The sequence below is a fragment of the Canis lupus genome, chromosome 5, assembly GCF_048164855.1.
Source record: "Canis lupus baileyi chromosome 5, mCanLup2.hap1, whole genome shotgun sequence".
In the NCBI taxonomy this organism is placed as follows: Eukaryota; Metazoa; Chordata; class Mammalia; order Carnivora; family Canidae; genus Canis; species Canis lupus.
The window spans coordinates 6,495,983-6,515,661 of NC_132842.1; the positions used below are offsets into that span (position 1 = coordinate 6,495,983).

The 19,679-nt window shown below is 34.3% G+C and overlaps 1 protein-coding gene across 2 annotated transcripts in view; it reads right to left on the reverse strand.

Moving 5' to 3' along the window:
- The window catches only part of GPR158 (G protein-coupled receptor 158), a 410,138-nt gene that overhangs the window by 200,726 nt on the left and 189,733 nt on the right, over positions 1–19,679 (reverse strand). For both annotated transcript variants that reach the window (XM_072825311.1, XM_072825312.1), the window contains exon 3: positions 12,193–12,295. In XM_072825311.1, coding sequence (XP_072681412.1) covers positions 12,193–12,295 — 103 coding nt within the window. The remainder of the gene's footprint in view (positions 1–12,192; positions 12,296–19,679) is intronic.

The window sequence follows — 19,679 nt, forward strand, 5'->3', positions numbered from 1 at the left end:
ATTTCAGTAGATGTAGAAAAAGCATCTGACAAACAACATCCATTCATAATAAAAATCCTCAACAAAGTAGGTATAGAAGGAACATACCTCAAATTAATAAAGGCCTCAAATGAAAAACCCACAGCTAACATCATCCTTAATGCAGAAAAACTGAGAGCTTTTCCCCTAAGACAAGGAACAAGAGAGGGATGGCTACTTTCACCACTTTTATTCAACATAGTACAGGAAGTTCTAGCCACAGTAATCACACAACAAAAAGATATAAAAAGCATCCAGGGCATTTGGGTGGCTCAGTTGGTTAAGGGTCCAACTCTTTGTTTCGGCTCAGGTCATGATCTCACAGCCATGGGATCAAGCCCCACATCAGGCTCTACACTCAGCATGGAGTCTACTTGAGATTCTCATTCCCTTCCCCTCTGCTCCTCTCCCAACCTCTGTAAAATAAATAAATAAATAAAATTATTTTAAAAAAAGAAATAAAAGTCATCCAAATCAGCAAGGAAGAAATAAAATTTTCACTATTTGCAGATGACATGATGCTCTACATAGAAAACCCAAAGACTCCACCAAAAAACTGCTAAAACTGATGCACAAATTCAGCAAAGCCACAGGATACAAAATCGATGTATAGAAATCTGCTGCATTTCTATACACTAATAAAGAAGTAGGAGAAAGAAATTAAGAAAAAAAATCCCATTTACAATTGCACCAAAAATACCTAGGAATAAACCTAACTAAAGAGATGAAAGACTTGTACTCCGCAAACTATAAAACACTGATGAAAGGGCACAAAGAAATGGAAAGACATTCCATGCTCATGAATTGGAAGAACAAATATTTTTTTAAATGTCCATGCTACCCAAAGCAATTTATACAGTTGATCTAATTCCCATTTTTCACAGAGCTAGAATAAACAACCCTAAAATTTGTATGGAACCATAAAAGACCCTGAACAGCCAAAGCAATCTTGAAAAAGAAAACCAAAGCTGGAGGCATCACAATTCCAAACTTCAAGTTATATTACAAAGTTGTAGTAATCAAAACCATATAGTATCACACAAAAATAGACTCAGAGATCAATGAAACAGAATACAAAACTCAGAAATAAATCCTCAACTACATGGTCAATCTTTGACAAAGCAGAAAAATAATGCCCAATAAGAATAGATAGTCTCTTCTACAATGGTGTTAGGGAAAAAAACTGGACAGTCACATGTGAAACAGGAAACCATAAAAATCCTAGACGAGAACACAGATAGTAACCTCTTTGACATCGGCCACAGCAACTTCTTTCTAGATATGCCTCCTGTGGTAAAGGAAACAAAAGCAAAAAAAAAGCTTTTGCACAGTGTAAAAAAAAAAAATCAACAAAACTAAAAGGCAACCTATAGAAAGGGAGAAGATATTTGTAAATGACGTATCCAATAAATATATGAAGAACTTAAAAAACTCAACACCCAAAAAACAAATAATCCAATTTAAAAATGGGCAGAAGAGATAATCAGACATTTTTCCAAAGAAGACATACAGATGGTCAACAGACATGAAATGATGCTCAACATCAGTAATCATCAGGGAATAGCAAATCAAAATTATAATGAGATTCACCTCACACCCGTGAGAATGGTTAACATCAAAAACACAAGAAACCACAAGTGTGGAGGATGTGGAAAAAAAGGAACACTCCTGCATTGTTGGTGGGAATGTAAACTGGCAATAGCTACTCTGGGAAACAGTATGGAGGTTCCTCAAAAAGTTAAAAATAGGGGCACCTGGGTGGCCCAGTTGATTAAACATTGGACTCTTGATTTGGGTTCAGGTCGTGATCTCAGTCTTGTGAGATTGAGTCCCATGTTGGGCTCTGCACTGGGCATGGAGTCTCCTTTTCCTCTCCCTATCACTCACCCTCCCCCTCTTAAAAAAAGGTTAAAGACAGAACTACCATATTGCAATCCAGCAATTGCACTACCAGGTATTTACCCAAAGAATATAAAAACATGAATTCAAAGGGATACGTGCACCAGCATTATTTACAATAGCTAAATTATGGAAACAGCCCAAGTGTCCATGGACTGATGAATGGATAAGGAAGACGTGAGATAATATGTATCACTCAGCCATGAAAAAGGATAAAATCTTATCATTTGCATTGACATGGATGGATCTAGAGAGTATAAGGCTAAGCGAAATAAGTCCGAGACAAATGCCGTCTGACTTCACTCATATGTGGAATTTAAGCAAAACAAAGGAAACAAAGGAAAAACAGAGAGAGAGAGACAGACAGACAGACATAGACAAACCAAGAAACACTCTTAATTACAGAGAACAAACTGATGTTTACTGGAGGGGAGATGGGTGAGTGATGGGTTAAATAGGGGATTAAGTAGGGCACTTGCTGTGATGAGCACCAGGTGATGTATGGAAGTGTTGAATCACTATAGTGTATACCTGAAAGTAATATAATGCTGCATATTAACTAACCAGAATTAAAGAACTTAAAAAAGGGAATACATTCTTTTTGAAATTTATTGTATATATTAAATTTATATAATTAACAAAAATTAGCTTTTCTTCCTTCCTTCTTTCTCTAACCAGACAAGCTTATTCCTAAATGAGACTTAGATATCATTTCTGCCTAATGGTAGAAATACATTTCTTTTATTACTCCAATTTTGTTGCTCATCTATATTTCCTAATTATGGTCCCCTCTACATTGATATATTGTTGTTATTCACATAAATCAAGGTTCTTTCACAGGGCTCACAATGTCCCCCAATTCTGATTTACTGGTTTACTGAAGAGACTGAGTTATTTGTCTATATTCAAACTATTAAAACAGAAAATGCAGGTAGCATTGAGGAACACAATAATCTCAGTCCTGTTGAATAGTGGATTCCTGCTGTCCAAAGCTGAACTTAAACATAGCTACCCTCTCTTATTATTCTCTTCACCAACTATTATCCAGATCTACACCAACACAGAGGACTTTACATGCCTAATGCGTTCTCTCTGTTCACTTCTCTTCCTGGTGCTCCAAGTCCTTATGACTATCTCTATCTGCCTGCATTCTTCCACTCTGCCTATAGCTAACATTCCACAGATGTATGTGCTGTACCCAAATAAGATGTGAACTCTCTAAGAATAAGACAATGGCTTTTGTATTTTCCAACACAGATTAATATTACAAAAGATCCAGTATACTGGGTCACAAAAATACAATCATGAGTGTAGGACATACAACAGAAAAAGCTTGTATACTGCATTATCTTCCTTAGGTAAGGCTGAAATAACAATGGACAGGTATTATGTCTACTAAAATAGTAGCAGCCAAATGTAAGTTTGGAAATTGACAAGTCCAAACCATTCTATAGTTCTTCATACAGGTAATATGTAATTATGTTGGTTAGACAAATGCTTCAATATTTGTGGGTAAAAACAATGTGCTAGAAAATAAACTATGATCACATTTTATTCTTTGTGTTCTAAAGTATCACAAGATCAACTCACAAATGTTGAGTAGTGAAGTGCTCTCATGAGAAACTTCCTCTTTATTAATTGCCTGAACTTTATTTGAGTATGAAAAATCATAAGGTTCCATAGGGGACACAAAGTGGTAAAATGGAGAGAAAGAAAAACCACAAGTCAGAGACCTGATTTCTAAAGTTCAGAAAACTAAAATTACAGATAGAGCTTTCTACATTATTTTCAGGTAGGACTCAAAGCATCATTAAATGATCTTCTGGTTCCAAAAACATTTTATCAATTTGTACTTAAGTTCTTTATCTAGGACAAGGGTATATATGCAGCTAGTAGAAAACATAATACTACTAAATAATAATAATAGGCTTTTTGTTAATCTACTAAATGGTACCTAATTTATTAAGTTCCTAGAGGGCAGGGGCCATGATTTATATATCTTTTTATGTATGCAGCATTGAATACAGTATTTTATACATACTCAGCAAATACTCAGCAAATAATTGTTGATGATGAAAGTGCTCTTCCAAAAGAATAAATGTAATATAAATGTACAGTTGAAAATATTCAACCTAACTAATCTTCAGGCTCTCAAATCATTTGTGCTTAAGAATTCATTCAAAATGCTATTTTTCAAGATGCTAGACACAAATTAGAAAAATATGTTAGGAATAGGAGTTACTACAGTTGTCTTTGGCACCTATGGGAAAGCGTGTTTAGAAAACATCTTGAAGGGTGTACATGGGTGGCTCAGTTGGTTAAGGGTCTGCCTTCAGCTCAGGTCATGAACCCAGGGTCTTGGGATCAAGCCTCACATCAGGCTCCCTACTCAGGGGAGCCTGCTTCTCCTTCTCCCTCTGCCCGCTGTTCCTCCTTGCTTGTGCTCTCTCTCTCTATCATATAAATACAATCTTTAAAGAAGACAGAAATCATCTTGGAGGATAATTTGATTTGTGAGTCTCCATTCTGAGCAACTTGAAAACATCTTCTGTGAATAGAATTCCAATCTGCTTTGCTAAAGTTTAAAAATGAAGATAATACTTGGAACTTTCAGATTAAAAAAAAAAAAAAAAAAAAAACGCTCCCTGAAGACAAATTACAAATATGAAGAGCTATGAGTTTTGGCAATCGATAGCAGCTTTCAGCTCATTATATGGATGATCAAGTATGCTGCCTTGAGCAGAAATATAAAAAAGGACATTGGGAGGTTATACTAGTACCATAGGATATGTGAAGAATCAAATATTCACCTGTAAACATGAGCCTGCTGAGATAAATTGTGAAATTTGTGAACAGTATGTTAAATCTTTTTGCTTACTTTAATTTTTCTATACTAACATCAGAAAAACTCAAAACTTAGAGGCATTTTTATTTAAGTATAGTTTTACATAAACTAGTAAAAATAGAAACTTTATTTTATTTTATTTAAAATAGAAAATTTAGAATGGGTAAATAAACCATTGTACATTTACTCAATGGAATTATATGGAGCTGTTAAAATTATGTTCAGGAAAATTATGTATTAAAATGAATATACCAAGTTTTCAGAAAGATCCTATGTATAGACATTTGTATAAAAATTATAAACTTAAAGAATTAAATTATCAACAGATTTCAAATAGCTTTTGGGATTCTATTTTTCTATACACTCCAAATGTTCTTTAATGAGATGTAATCTTTTTATAATAAAAACATTAATATTTTAAAACTATGACCCTCTAGATAGCAGTGAATAACAAAGTGAATTTTTGCTCCACATCCCTAATTAACCTACAGGTATTGAAAAACTTCAGACTTCTGAATTAAAACATAATGTTCTAAAAATCAGATTTTCTTAGCTTTTAATTTTGATATAATTTGAAACGTACAGGAAAGATGCAAAAATGGTATAAATAAATTCCATATTTGTGCAAAAAATGTGGTATATATACACAATGGAATTATTCAGCCCTGAGAAAGGAGAATATCCTGACATTTCAGACACCACTGATAGATCTTGAGTATATTATTCTATGAGAGATAAATCAGAGAAAGACAAGTACTGTATATCAATTATATGTGGAATCTAAAAAAGTCAAAACTGTAAAAAACAGAGATCAAAGTGGCAGTTACCAGGAGATATGGGTGAGGAGGAGAAGACTGATGGTGTTCAAGGTTATAAACTTGGAAGAAGTAGCATATAAGCTATAGAGATCTAGTATACAATATAATGATACAGACAATGATATTGTTCTGTAATGATGAATGTGATGAATACTGCCTCAATGGCAATCATATTAAAATATATAAATGTATTGGAGTAATATACTATACATCTTAAATTTATAAAATATAACAAAACTGGGGGAAATTCCATATATTCTTTACCCAGATCCACTATCTACATTCTATATCATTTATCTTATCTTATAGTCCCTGAAAAGATTGACAGAGGTTTATAAACTTATACGCATACTATTTTTTTCTGAACCATGTGAGAGTAAATTAGAAATTTTGTGTTCCTTTACCTATAAATATTTCAGTTTGCACATCCTAAGAAAAGAGCATTCTCATGCAAAACCACATTATGATTATGAAAGTTGGGAAATTTAATACTGATACAATATACAACATTTTTTCATGAATAGTCCATATTAAAATTCCATCAATTTTCAGTTATATCTATTGTAGTTATTTTCATCCAACCAGGATAAAATCTACATGATGCATTACACTTAGGTGCCATGTCTCTAGTCTCTGATTTGGAACATTATTAATAAAGTAATTTTTCTAGTCTTCCAAAATAGTTTGCGGATCAGTTTGTAAGTTTTGATGTTTCATAACACTTTTGTTTTACAAAGTATGAATCAGTAAAATTTTAAGACTGTATCATACAGCAAACATACAACTAAAGTCCGTTTTGCCATGTGAGGTAATACACTCACCGATTGTAAAAATGAGAATATGCACATCTTTGAGGGGTAGGAAGGGACATCATTCTGCCTATTAAAATGAGCTAGTATGTGAATGGCTGACAGTCCAATTTCCCTGCCAGGGTTTTTTTTGTTGTTGTTATAATTAATATTTTGAGGAAGATGATTATTTACAAAAGCAAATCTCAAATTAGTAGTCCAATAAAGTAAAATAATGTAACTAAATAAAAGTAGTAATAAAAATATTTTTTTAATCTAATGAAGTAAGTTTGGGGGTAGTAGAAAGAAGGAAGATTTTTTGGTTTTGGTTTTGGTGTTTGTTTGTTTTAAGGTGTTTTTTTTTTAAATTTATTCATGAAAGACACACAGAGAGAGACAGAGAGAGAGAGAGAGGCAGAGACACAGGCAGAGGGAGAAGCAGGCTCCATATAGGGAACCTGATGTGGGACTCGATCCTGGGACTCCAGGATCACGCCCTGGGCCAAAGACAGGCACTAAACTGCTGAACCACCCAGGGATGCCCAAGAAGGAAGATTTTTGGATGACTGAATATTATATATGAGAGAAGGATCCATTTTAGACAAACTGAACAGAAAAAATCTGGGACATGGGAATATGATCCTCTGCTGGGTAGTGGAACAGATACTAGATGAAGGGAATAAAATTGGGGAGATTCTTGGGGAAAGAGGAAAGAAGAATAGATGCAAACTTCCAAATAATAATCATAAAACAACAATATTTTTGAGCATTTAAAATGTGCCAACTGCTATGATTAGAACTTTGAATTTATTATTTAATCCTTATAATAATTTTCTAAAGCATATAATATTATTCCAATTTTACATATGTCATAAGTGAAGGTTCAGAAAGTTAAAACATACAGCAGAGTCCAAGTAAGTAGTAGAGCCAGGATTCAAAACCAAGTTAGTCTTATTCCAAAAACTATACTCTTAATTACTGTGCTAAACTATGATAGAAATTCAGCTCTGGTAGAAATTTAAGAGCCAGGGTATCCAACATGGTATGGAGTATGTCCCAACAGTTGGAAAGAACATAGTCAAAGATTAACAGATAAATGCAACAGTTGAGAGTCCAAGAACACGGACACTGGCATTGGCAACTCACCCCATCTTCCAGACACACTGAGGTACTGGACTCCATTTACTAAGAGCAGGACTAACGAAGGAAGACATGAACACTGTAAACTAGGCAAATGGATGAGGCAAAAACAAAAGTACAAATACATTGGAAACTGTGCTACCGAAACTGGAATAACACTGATCAGGACTAACTGTAATACAGCAAAAGTAAATCAGACCACAAGGCTGGAGTCAGACCAATAGTGAAAGTGAGAATGCCGATAATGAGACTGTGATGCTCAAGCTCTATTAATCTGTCCTAAAATTGGAGGTGGTATTAGAGACTGATACAGGACCTCATCTGCAGAAAGCCAAGTATCTCCAGCTCTCCAGCCATAAAAAGAGGAGGGATAAACTTATTCCAGAAAGGTTAGCCTTGCTTAACAGTTTGCTTTGAGCTCAGTATCCCTATATTGTACCTGTGTTCAAAGGGCCTCTTTCTTTTCTCCCAAGATTGAGAAAATCTCTACATTCTTGCCTCTGCCCCGTCCACCACCATCATCATTGGCATCAGAGTTGCCAAAATAGGGACTGTGATTTTTAGGTAAAGGTCATTTGTAAGTTGGGTTTTTCTGGAAAGACACATGAGCTGAAGTTGATCCAAAAGAAGAAAAGTAAGACTGGAAGGCTGGTAATGTATCTATAGAAAACAGGAAAGAGGTTTCACTGAAGACAGAATTCTTACTAAGACAGATGGATTTGAGAGAGATGAGCATGTCATAAGCTTCTTTTTCATCAACCTGCAAGTGAACAGCCTGGATTTGGAGAGACAGTTATACATCAGTACTTGGTTACTCTGAAATCCTGCTACTATCCAGATGTCAGATCCTATTAGTTCACATATGACCATCAATTTCAAGAGAGATGCCAGGAACACAGTCTCTGGGCTGTCAGCACAATTTTAAATCATGTCATTTAAGCATATCCTTGTTGGTCTTTACAAGCCCTTTGTTTACTGTGGGTCTTAGTCTGAATAAAGATTTTAAATCACTTCATATTTTAACAGGATTTTTAAGTCACCTGTGCATTTTGTCTAAGACGTCAGCATTACATCTCAGCTCTTCTCTCCAAATACGATAACATGACAATAATAGATGTGGGGATTACAGATCTTATTTTAGATTTACAACTGTAAATTAAGTGACTTTAATCTTTGAGGTAAATTCTGTTTTCTGTATCCTATTCTCCTAATCAGGCAACTAACTTCGTCCCGCTGTCTCTAACTCCCAAGCCTTCTCCCTACTGCCCTATTGAATGCAGCACCGGTTGTTATACTGTCCCATCCATGTCAAATTCATTCTCCAAAAGTTCCAGTTTTAAAAAGTTGGTTATTATAATATGATAAAATGTGAGGCTAATGACCAATGATGTTTAAGGATTCTCTCTTTACATACATCACTGATGTTTATCACTTATTTAACTATACCTACAAACATTTATCATATGCCATTGTATTATGCTAGCAGGTTTACATATGTTATCTCATTTTGGGGGTTTCTAATGCCTTCTTTACCCTTGACAAAGGGTACAGAGCTATATGCAGTCATTCCTTAAGTCATGGGTAGCTCTTTAAGAACATAAGGAGATGAGCAGAATAGATACCAACTTCCAAATAACAATCAATATACAACAATATTTTTGAGCATTTAATATGTGCCATGAACACCTGAATACTATGATTAAAATACTGACTATATTAAAATATAGTATATGTTTAATATTTTAATACAGTACATGTTTTTATAATAACCAGGAATACAAAAGAAAGTTTGGATAGTCCTTAGTCATTGACTAATCCTGACAATGAAAAGGATTCCTGTTCAGATCCCTGTTCATCTCTTTAGGACAAGGAAGGAATAATAATGGATTTTCCTGCAATCTGACAGGCCATCAGGAAAGACAGCTTTGGTCAAAGAACACTTTACTGACTTCAAATTATAACATATAGCTAGCCTTCTGCTCTGTCATTGGGGAAGGTCAAGTCTGATTAAGTAAGTGCTAAGGTCAAACCTGAATCACAGCTAAATGTCTAAATATAGATCGTCTTTCTAAAAACTGTGGCCTCTTTTCCATGACTGCAGTGTGTACAACACAGGAGTTAGATTTACGCAGAGAAGCCGCCTTTTCTTAGAAAAAGTAGGTCCAGTGAAAAACATTGGCTTTTAAAATAAGGAAGAAAGTAGGAGTGTGCAAATTAAATAAAGATAAGTTGTTAAAGGTTAACTAGTTTCTCCTGGTGGTGTTATAAGCAAATGGCATAGTCATTCTCTGGTTCTAAAATATTTAGATGTTTTATTTCAGTCACATAGTGGGAGCTGAGAACAAATGTGGGTAAACCAGATACAAAATACCTTCACAGAACATAAGCTAAAACCTATTCCCTTAATTCTTCAGTGTTGAATCATCTGTTATGTCTGGACCGTAAATGTGAAGAATGCCAAAGTAGCTCTGGTATTGCCATGGTTTGGTACACACAGATACAAGGAAAAGCATGTCTACTCTGAAAATATGTTATCGTCACTACTATTGTATTAGTTTTCTACTGCTACATAACAAATTACTGGAAATTTGGGAGCTTAACATACCTATTCATTATTTCCCAGTTTCTGTTGATCAGAAGTGTGGGCACAGTGTAGCGAGCTCTCCGCTCGGGGTCTTACTAGACTGAAATCAAGGTTTTGGCCTGCTGTCTTCTCATGTGGAGCTCAGGATCTCCTTCCATGTGTATTCAGGCTTTTAGAAAAATTTAGTTGCTTGAGTTATAGAACTGAGGTCCATGTTTTCTTGGTTGCTGCCTGTGAGATCTGCTCTCAGCTCTCAGAGGGCTCACTCAGTTTTTAGCCACAGCCCTCACACAACAAGGTAGTTTATTTCTTCAAGGCCAGCACTAGAATTTCCCTTCGGTCAGCTACGATGGGAAGGAATTTTCTTTAATGCAACATAATCACATAGGTGACTAAACTATCACCTTTGCTATATAATACAGCCTAAACAGGGGGTGACCACCTCCCTGCATTCACGGGTCCCACCCTCAAGTAAGAGGAAAGTGTTGGGCAGGGCCTGTGCGAACAGAAGCCTGAAGGCCATTTGAGAATTATACCTGTAATTATTCATAGAACAAGGGCTGACCTCTGAACTATATGACTGAGGACAGAGCGAAATGTTACTCATCTCCAGAGCTTATAACTTAAATGTAAACAGATTCAGTTCCAAGAATGTTTTCCAGGAGAAAACAAAACAAAACAAAAATCTACAAATTTTACCAAAATTCCTAGAGGAAGAAACTCAGATTTCAATCTCAATGTACCCTTTGAACTGTGCCTAGTAAAAATGCAAATTCCTATAAAGACCAGTAAGGCTTGCAAAGATTTGTGAATGACTATCTAAAAGATACCCGTACCTCAGTTTCAGTAAACCTCAAGCCCTAACTTCCTATGAAACCAACTTTTTTACCACTATACTCCTTCTTAGCTATTATATCCATTGGCTGACTACAAGCTAGTGTGGCAACATTGCATTCTCTAGAGATAAAGTAAAAAAGTCAATATTCAAATTGTAACACTGACATTTTCTGAAGTAGGAATATAATAGCAGATGACCAAGTTTTGATTCTAGAGTATATACCTTGTATAATCACTTCCCCTGGAATGTGAGTGGATCTGTAAATATGATGAGATGGTCTCTATTTTGATTAGGTTACATTATCAGGTAAAGTGGTGGGATACTTACTCTCATTATACTATGTTATATATGGTTCAATCTGACCAGATTGAGGAAATTGTTTTGCTAGCTTTGAAGAGGTGAGCTGCAATGCAGTAAGAGGGTCACATGAATAGGCCTTAAGGCAACTCAGAGGAGCTCAGAGTAAGCCTCAGCTGACTAACATCTAGAAAAAAAAAAAAAAAAAAACCCAGGAGCCTGTGAGATACTGACATGAATGAGCTTGGAAGAAGACCCCAGGCCTAGGATCACACTGCATCACAGATGTCACCTGGTGAGACAGAGGGCCAACCTCACCTCTGACTGGAAAGGTAACAAACGAAAACTGTGATAATAAATGTATGGTCTTTAAAATGTTAAATTTATGATAGTTCTTTATGCAGTGTAGAAAATTAATATATAAATTAATAAATAGGGCAGCTCCAGTGGCTCAGCGGTTTAGCGCCGCCTTCAGCTCAGACTGTGATCCTGGGGACCCTGGATGGAGTCTCACATCAGGCTCCCTGCATGGAGCCTGCTTCTCCCTCTGCCTGTGTCTCTGCCTCTGTGTGTGTGTGTGTCTCTCATGAATAAATAAATAAAATCATTTTTTTGTAAATTAATTAATTAATTAATTAATAAACAAACTAGCAAAATTAGGTTTAGTAAATTTCTGTAGCAACAGCTCTCAATAACTGAATCCCAATTGATTTTACTACACAGCTAACATTATTTTAGGAAAAGTATTGAAAACTAAAACATACTTAAAATAAACACATTATTTTGTGGTACTCCAGGGCACGAAAGATGACAAACCAAAGCAAAAACTCTAAGGGATGAAATACTACCAAACCAGTGGAGATTGAAACAAATAACTCCAACAATGTAAAATGAAAATCTGAATAATTAATAATCATATATATTATGTGTATTCATATGTATGTAGAGAAGCGAAGGACACTTACTCTGAAAGCTGTTCACTGAGAAGTCTTGAGGATGATAGAATCCTGCTTTGCAAATGCACTGGTAGGCTCCAAGCACGAATCCTAGGCCTTTAATTGGCATACACTATGAAAAAGAAAAGATAGCAGTAGAGTTGATCACAGTTTATTTCACAGTATAAAGACCCACAGATATCCATCACTGCAAATGGTAACAGAACTATCACATTTTCCAGAAATAAAGTATCTCTTTTTTGAACTCTTATTTTATATTTGTTTGTCAACAGATACTTTTTTAGAAGCTACAGTTTCCTTTCTAAATATACGCCATCATGGATGTAGGCGCCACACAACTTTATTCATTTATTCATTCAGTTGCCATAGGGACTAAATTTCTAAGCATGGCTTTTGGGTTTGATGCTTCAAATATCATCTTATTGCTTTAAGAAGTATTTCCAAAGCCTATAAGAATGTCTTTAAAAAGATTCCATGCTAAATATTTCTATCACAGCAAAAGTAGGTAGAAAAGTATATAGATGGACAGAATTTGGGATGTGAAACTTGCTTCTCTGAATTAAATATTCATCAAATTTTCATCCTTGGAACAAAATAACACAAATTGGTGAAATAAAACAAGTAAACTTTAAGGTGAAAATTTAGAAGAGAAAAAAAAAAGATAAAAATAATGATCCTGGGATCCCTGGGTGGCGCAGCGGTTTAGTGCCTGCCTTTGGCCCAGGGCGCGATCCTGGAGATCCGGGATTGAATCCCACGTTGGGCTCCCAGTGCATGGAGCCTGCTTCTCCCTCTGCCTGTGTCTCTGCCTCTCTCTCTCACTGTGTGCCTATCATAAGTAAATAAAAATTTAAAAAAATAATAATGATCCTGAGGGTTCTTCATCTAAAATCTGTTGCATAGATAAGTGTTCTACCTGTACATAAATTTTAAAAATTATCAGCTTTCTAAATATGTCACATAAATAGATATAACAGATATCTCTCAAAAGTTTAATCTTGGCTTCTTTCAAAGATACCACTTGAGTCTCATAAAATTTGGCTTAACATACTTCATTTCTGCTACATTAAATGATATAAGCATGGAATAAATTCTATTAAAATACAAACAGTACATCAATGAAACAGGAGTATGTCAAGACAATAGACAGCACTGAAACTTTTCTGCTATTTCTCTACCAAGATGCTAATCCTTTGACTTTTTCCATTATAATCAACTAGAAAATCTTACAATCTAATGGATTTTAGTTATAAAATGTCTCCTTAAAACAGAAGCCCTTAAGAGAAGACTCTAAATAATTTAAATAATAATTCCACAATCTAAACTTTAATGATTGGTATCAAGATCAATATTACATACCATGAAAACTCTAAGAAATAGAAAAGCATTTATATATAAGGTAGCAAGAGCTAATATATGTCCTAAATTCATACAGATATAATAAGAACATGTCTAACCTCTTTCGAAGAGACCTCCTTGAATATTTTATTTCATTAATTCCACCCTTACCCCCCAGCCTTTTTTTTTTTTTACCTAATACACAATTTATATCTAATTATACCTTGAAATTGAAAACACAGTTCCTGATCTAGAGCAATATACAAGAAGAGAGAAGTACCAATCAATTTAACTGAGTTGGCAAGTATTTATGAAATAACTGCTCTGGGCTTAGAAAATTCCTAGAAAACCGAACTGAAATAACACATACTATTTATAAAGATCCATTTACACAATAGGTCAGATCGTATTTCTAAGCTATATAAATTATAAACAATTATAACATTTGCTTTGCAGAAGCACTAGTATTATGAATAGAGCATATTATTTGTGGTCAGTCAGAAAATAAGGATTTGAATTATCACTTTATCACTAACTAGCTATGTGAACTTGGGATGTTCTCTTAACTTCTCTGAGCCTTAGTTTTTTAATTTGTATGAACAATCATTCAGTCAAATTCATGTACAGTTTGAAGACAACTGAAACACCAAGATATCCTAATAGGTTAAATATGGGATATAAGAGGAAGTGAAGGATGATATTATTCTGTTTTTTTTTTTGGCCTGAGCAACCTTAAGACTAGAGCTGCCATCATTGACCTAGGAAAAGTTCCTGGTAGAGAAGACTTGGACGAAAGAGCAGTTCAGTTTTGCAAGTGTTAAGTGTGAAGTGCTATTTAACACTTAATTGTAGATATCAAATAGGCAGGCTGATAAAACAGTACAGAGTTTAGAAGAGATGTCTGGGCTATGTAATTTGGGACTGATTTGCACAAAGATGATAGGTAAAGCCATGAAATCCGGTAAGACCAGATTGCTAAGGGAATGCCTACAGGCTGTAAAGGACAGAGGTCCAAAGTGGTGAGACTCAGGACACTCTAGAGCTAAAAGGTCAGGCAGAAAGGAAGAAACAAAGGATACTCAGAAGAGTAATAAAGTGTGGTATCATTAACCCATTAACTAGATTGTAATACTATGGACATTGCATGTGAAATTTCTTGTGAGTTATATTTAGTAAACATTCACACAGCATAGGTTTATCCAGGTAAACTAAGTCTCTCTTAGATACTAAGAATAAATAGTGTGCTCTAAATATTCTGCCTCACTGGAATTTGGAGGTTAATGCTATTTCTTAAAACAGCATTAAATTACCTGATAATACGACAGTACTACAACAGTAATTCAGTTGAAAATTCTAAATGTTTAAGAGAGATCTGAAAGTTTACTGGAATAAGAATACCTCTTTACAAGCTAACTCTAAATTTGAAATAAAAATGAAAGTTAAGAAAAACCTATCAGATAAATGTGACCAAATATAAAGTCCCTTGAGAATAAAAAAAAGTTTCCTAATTTTATTTTGGAAAAAGTAATATAACTTATTAGTCACCTCAAATTCTTTTTTTTATCCTTAAATTATATTTTCAAAGAAAAGAAAAAAACATTGTCAGTTAATATCAATGAAAGAATAGCATCTTGCTATACTTCGAAACGGTAGGATCTACATAGAACTCAATGTGCTATTGCTTATATGTTTGCCTTAGAGTATAAAAGTGATCCTGGCTTATTTTTCTATTAATTATCATAAATTTGCAATGAACTTGCCATGCTTTCTTGCTCCATCTGCCATCACCATTCTGTAGCTACTCTAACTCTGCCACCTCAGAATCAAACTTATACATTTTCAAGATTAGGCAACTAGTTTAGTATCCAAACTAGTTTTTAAAAATCTATATAAATATGATTACTACTCAACTAAGGTGGATCATATTTGGATTGAGGAGCTGCTTTCTATAGTTTTTCTCTTTAGAGATTTAGAATTTTGAAAAGATCCTCATGTAATACAAGAAAAAATCTTCAGAATCTTACCCTAATTTAACATTCATTTAAAATATTCACTTAAAATACTCATTTGGGGTATTCAAAACATTCATTCATTTTAGATATTCAAGCCTACATCTTTCTACTTTATCTTTATAGAAGTCCCAAAAGGTAGAAATGGAAAGAGCAACCTCCATGGAGGTATCTGTTCCATGATGGCCTTTGATAAACATTAAGCTTCTTATGTCAAGATTTAGTATTCCTCTGAATGAGGTAGCTACTCACAAGACTGGATACCCTCTTTAATGAAACTACAATGCCCATACTTACTAAGCCATCAGCAGAGATATACTAAGGATAGTCTTGACAACCTACAATCAAAGTCGTGTTCCTGGGAGTAATCCAGGTCCACATGGAAAGAGATGGTGGTCAAGAGTTTAAAGCAAAATAGATTCCTAAAGGGATGCTTGAATGGCTCAGTTATTTGGGTGTCTGCCTTCAGCTCAGGTCATGATCCCAGGGTCCAGGGACTGAGGTCCACATTAGGCTCCCTGCTAAGTGAGGAGTCTGCTTCTCCCTCTGCTGCTCCTCTGCTGCTCTCCTTGCTTGTGCTCTTTTCCTGTCAAATAAATGAATAAAATCTTTAAAAAAATTCCTAAAAATCTACAGCCTATCAAGTCTGAGTCATACAGAAATAAAAATTCTGAATAGATTTATAACTAGTAAGAAGACTGAATCAAAAACCTCCCAATGGAGAAAAAAGCACAGGACCAGAAAGCCTCAATGGGCAATTCTACCAAAGAGCCAAAGGAAAATTAACACCAAACTTTTCCTCAAACTCTTATAAAAATTGAAATGAAAATACTTCCTAACTCATTTTATGAAGCCAACATTTTCCTGATACCAAATCAGACAAAGATACTATAAGAAAAGAAAACTATGTATCAATATTCCTGATTAATATTGACGTGAAAATCTTCAACAAAATCTTCAACAAAATTGCAAGCCAAATTCAGTTAAAAGGACTACACGCCATAACCAAGTGGAACTTATTCTTGGAATGCAATGATAATTCAACTTATAAATCATTCAATACAATACAACATATTGACAAAATGAAGGACAAAAACTACATGACCATTTCAAGTAATTTAGAAAAAGCACTTGACAAAATTCAACACCCTTTCATAATAAAAACACTCAACAAACTAGGAACAGAAAGAAACTATCTCAACATAATAAAGGCCATATATAAAAAGCCTATGGCTAACATCATGCCCAATGGTGAAATGTGGAATGATTTTCCTCTAAGATAAGAAACAAGGCAAAGCCTCTGTCACTTCCATTCAGGATTACTGGAAGTCCTTGGCAGAGTAATTAGAAAATAAATAAAAGGCATTCAAAAAGAAAGGAAGAAGTATAATTATCTGTTTGCAGAAGACATGATCTTACATGTAGAAAACCCTAAAGATTTTGCCAAAAATAAAAGAATAAAGAAACCCTGTTAGAATTAATAACCATATTAATCTAAGTTCTAGGATATAGAAGCAACATAAAAAAATTGATTGAGTTTCTATACACAATCACAATCCAGAAATGACATTTAAAAAACAATTCCACTTATAATAGCTTCAGAAAGAATAAAATACTTAGGAGTAACCTAACCAAACTGAAAACTACAAAACTTGCTGAAAAAATTAAATATACCAATACATGAACTGACAGCCATGTACATGGATTAGAAGACAACACTGTTAGAATTCTCATGCTACCCAACGCTATCTCTATTAAAATCCTGATGGTATTTTTATCAGAAACAGAAAAACCATCCTAAAAATCATATGGAATCTCTAGAACCCTAAATAGTCAAAGCAATCTTGCAAATGAAGATAAATTTGCAGGTCTCACACTTTGTAATTTCAAAAACATTTACAAAACTACAGTAATCAAAACAATGTGGTATTGGCATAACAGCAAAGCGAAGTGGTACACAGACACAGAGTAGAGGGCCCAGAAATAAGCCCTCAAATATAATGATCAAATAACATTTGCAAGGATTCCAGTACCATGCAATGGGGGTAAAAAAAAAAAAAAAAAAAAAAAAAAAAAGCAATCTCTTCAACAAATGATGCTGGGAAAATTGAATATCCACATGCAAAAGAATTAAGTTGAACACTGACCTTAGAGTACACACAAGAATTAACTCAAAATAGATTAAAGACCTAAATTCAGGCCTAAACCCATAAACTTCCAGAAGGAAATGGGAAAAACTTCATGACATTGGATTCGGGAATGATTTCTTGGATATGTCATCAAAAGCACAGGCAACAAAAGCAAAAAATAGGCAAATGGGATTACATCAAATTTAAAAACATCTATGCATTAAAGGAAACAATCAAGTTTGAAGAGCAACCTATAAAATGAGAGGAAATATTTGTAAACAACATACCTGATAGGGGGTTAATACCTAGAATATATAAAAACTGCAATTCAACAATAACAACAATAAATTACCTGGTTTAAAAATCAGCAAAAAATTTGAACAGACACTTCTCCAAAGAAGATAGACAAATGACCAAGACACATATGAAAAAATGCTTGACTTCACTAACCATTAGAGAAAGCAAATCAAAACTACAATGAGGTATTAGCCTATAACCATTATTATGGACACATTATGGACACTATCAAATATTGGCAAGGATGTAGAGAAATTAGAGTCCTTATGCACTGTTGGTGGGAATATAAAATAGTGCAGCCACTATGGAAACAATATGGAGGTTTCTCAAAAAATTAAAAACAGAACTTCCGTATAATCCAGGAACCCACTTGCAGCTATATATCCAAAATAACTGAAAGCAAGTCTTAAAGAAATATTTGATACCCAGTTCACTGCAGCATTATTCACCATAGCCAAGAGGTAAAAGCAATTCAAATGTTCATTAATGGATAAAGGAAATGTACTATATACACACAATGGAATTTTTTTTTTTTACACAATGGAATTATTATTAAGTATTTAAAAAGAAGGAAATCCTGTCACATGCTAAAACATAGATGAACCTTGAGGACAGGATCCTACGTGAAATAAGCCAGTCACAAAAAGACAAATACCATATAAAGTCACTTGTATGTGATTCTAAAGTAATTAAATTCATAGCAAAAAAGAAAGTAGAATGGTAATTGCCAGAGACTGAAAGGGGAACTGAGGACTTATTTAGTGAGCATATAGCATTTCAGTTTTGCAAGATGACAGAGTTCTATATCTGTTATGCGACAATGTGAATAGAGCTAATCTACTGAACTTAAAATTAAAAAATGGTTAAGATGGTAAATTTAATGTCACATGTTTTATATCAAAATCAAACATTTTTAAAAAGACTTTAGAGCAAAATGGTCTTTCCTTCCTCAACAATGTATATGTAAACACTACAGAAGACACTGCAACACATAATTGGTAAGACATATAATTCATCTCAATTCCTGGTGAACATAATTGCAAAACAAAACCTGGCCAGCTTGACAGTCATGAAGATTTTGTATGAAGGTACTACTGAGCAATGCAATGGCTAAAACAAAGGCTAAACTTGAGTATGTTTGGTCTTTAATGGAAACAATGCTTGTGTCTAAGGATCATATTTACATATAATTCTGAAAACTAGTCACATTTACATATAATTCATAAAAACTAATTTTGCTCCACCTGAAGGAAGAGGCAAAAAGAAAATGCAAATATGATAAAACTGATATAATTCAAAATCCTCCAGAAATGGGTCTTTAAATACTTTTCTAAAAACTTTGTTTTAAAATCTTCTTATAAGGCAGAACACTTTCAGGCTTCTCTGAACTGAACACCATGGACAGAATTTAACATTTTCTCCCTGAGTCAGAGTTGTTACTTTGAACACTAAGTACGAGATGATTCTGAAAAACACTGATGCCCTTTGGAGCTATTGAAGGTTTATGGCTATTTTCTCTTATACTAAACACCAAGACTGCTAAACCTTTTGAGTTCTTAGGCTTTTTTAATGTGTTTTTCTTTTTGCTTCTTTGTTTTGAACTAACAGTTGTCATATTTTAAGTATAAAACATAAACATACTGTTAAAATTGTCTATTTCCTTTTCATTTATAGTTATAATTACCTATATACATGTAAACTAGATCACCAAGCATGAGAAGAG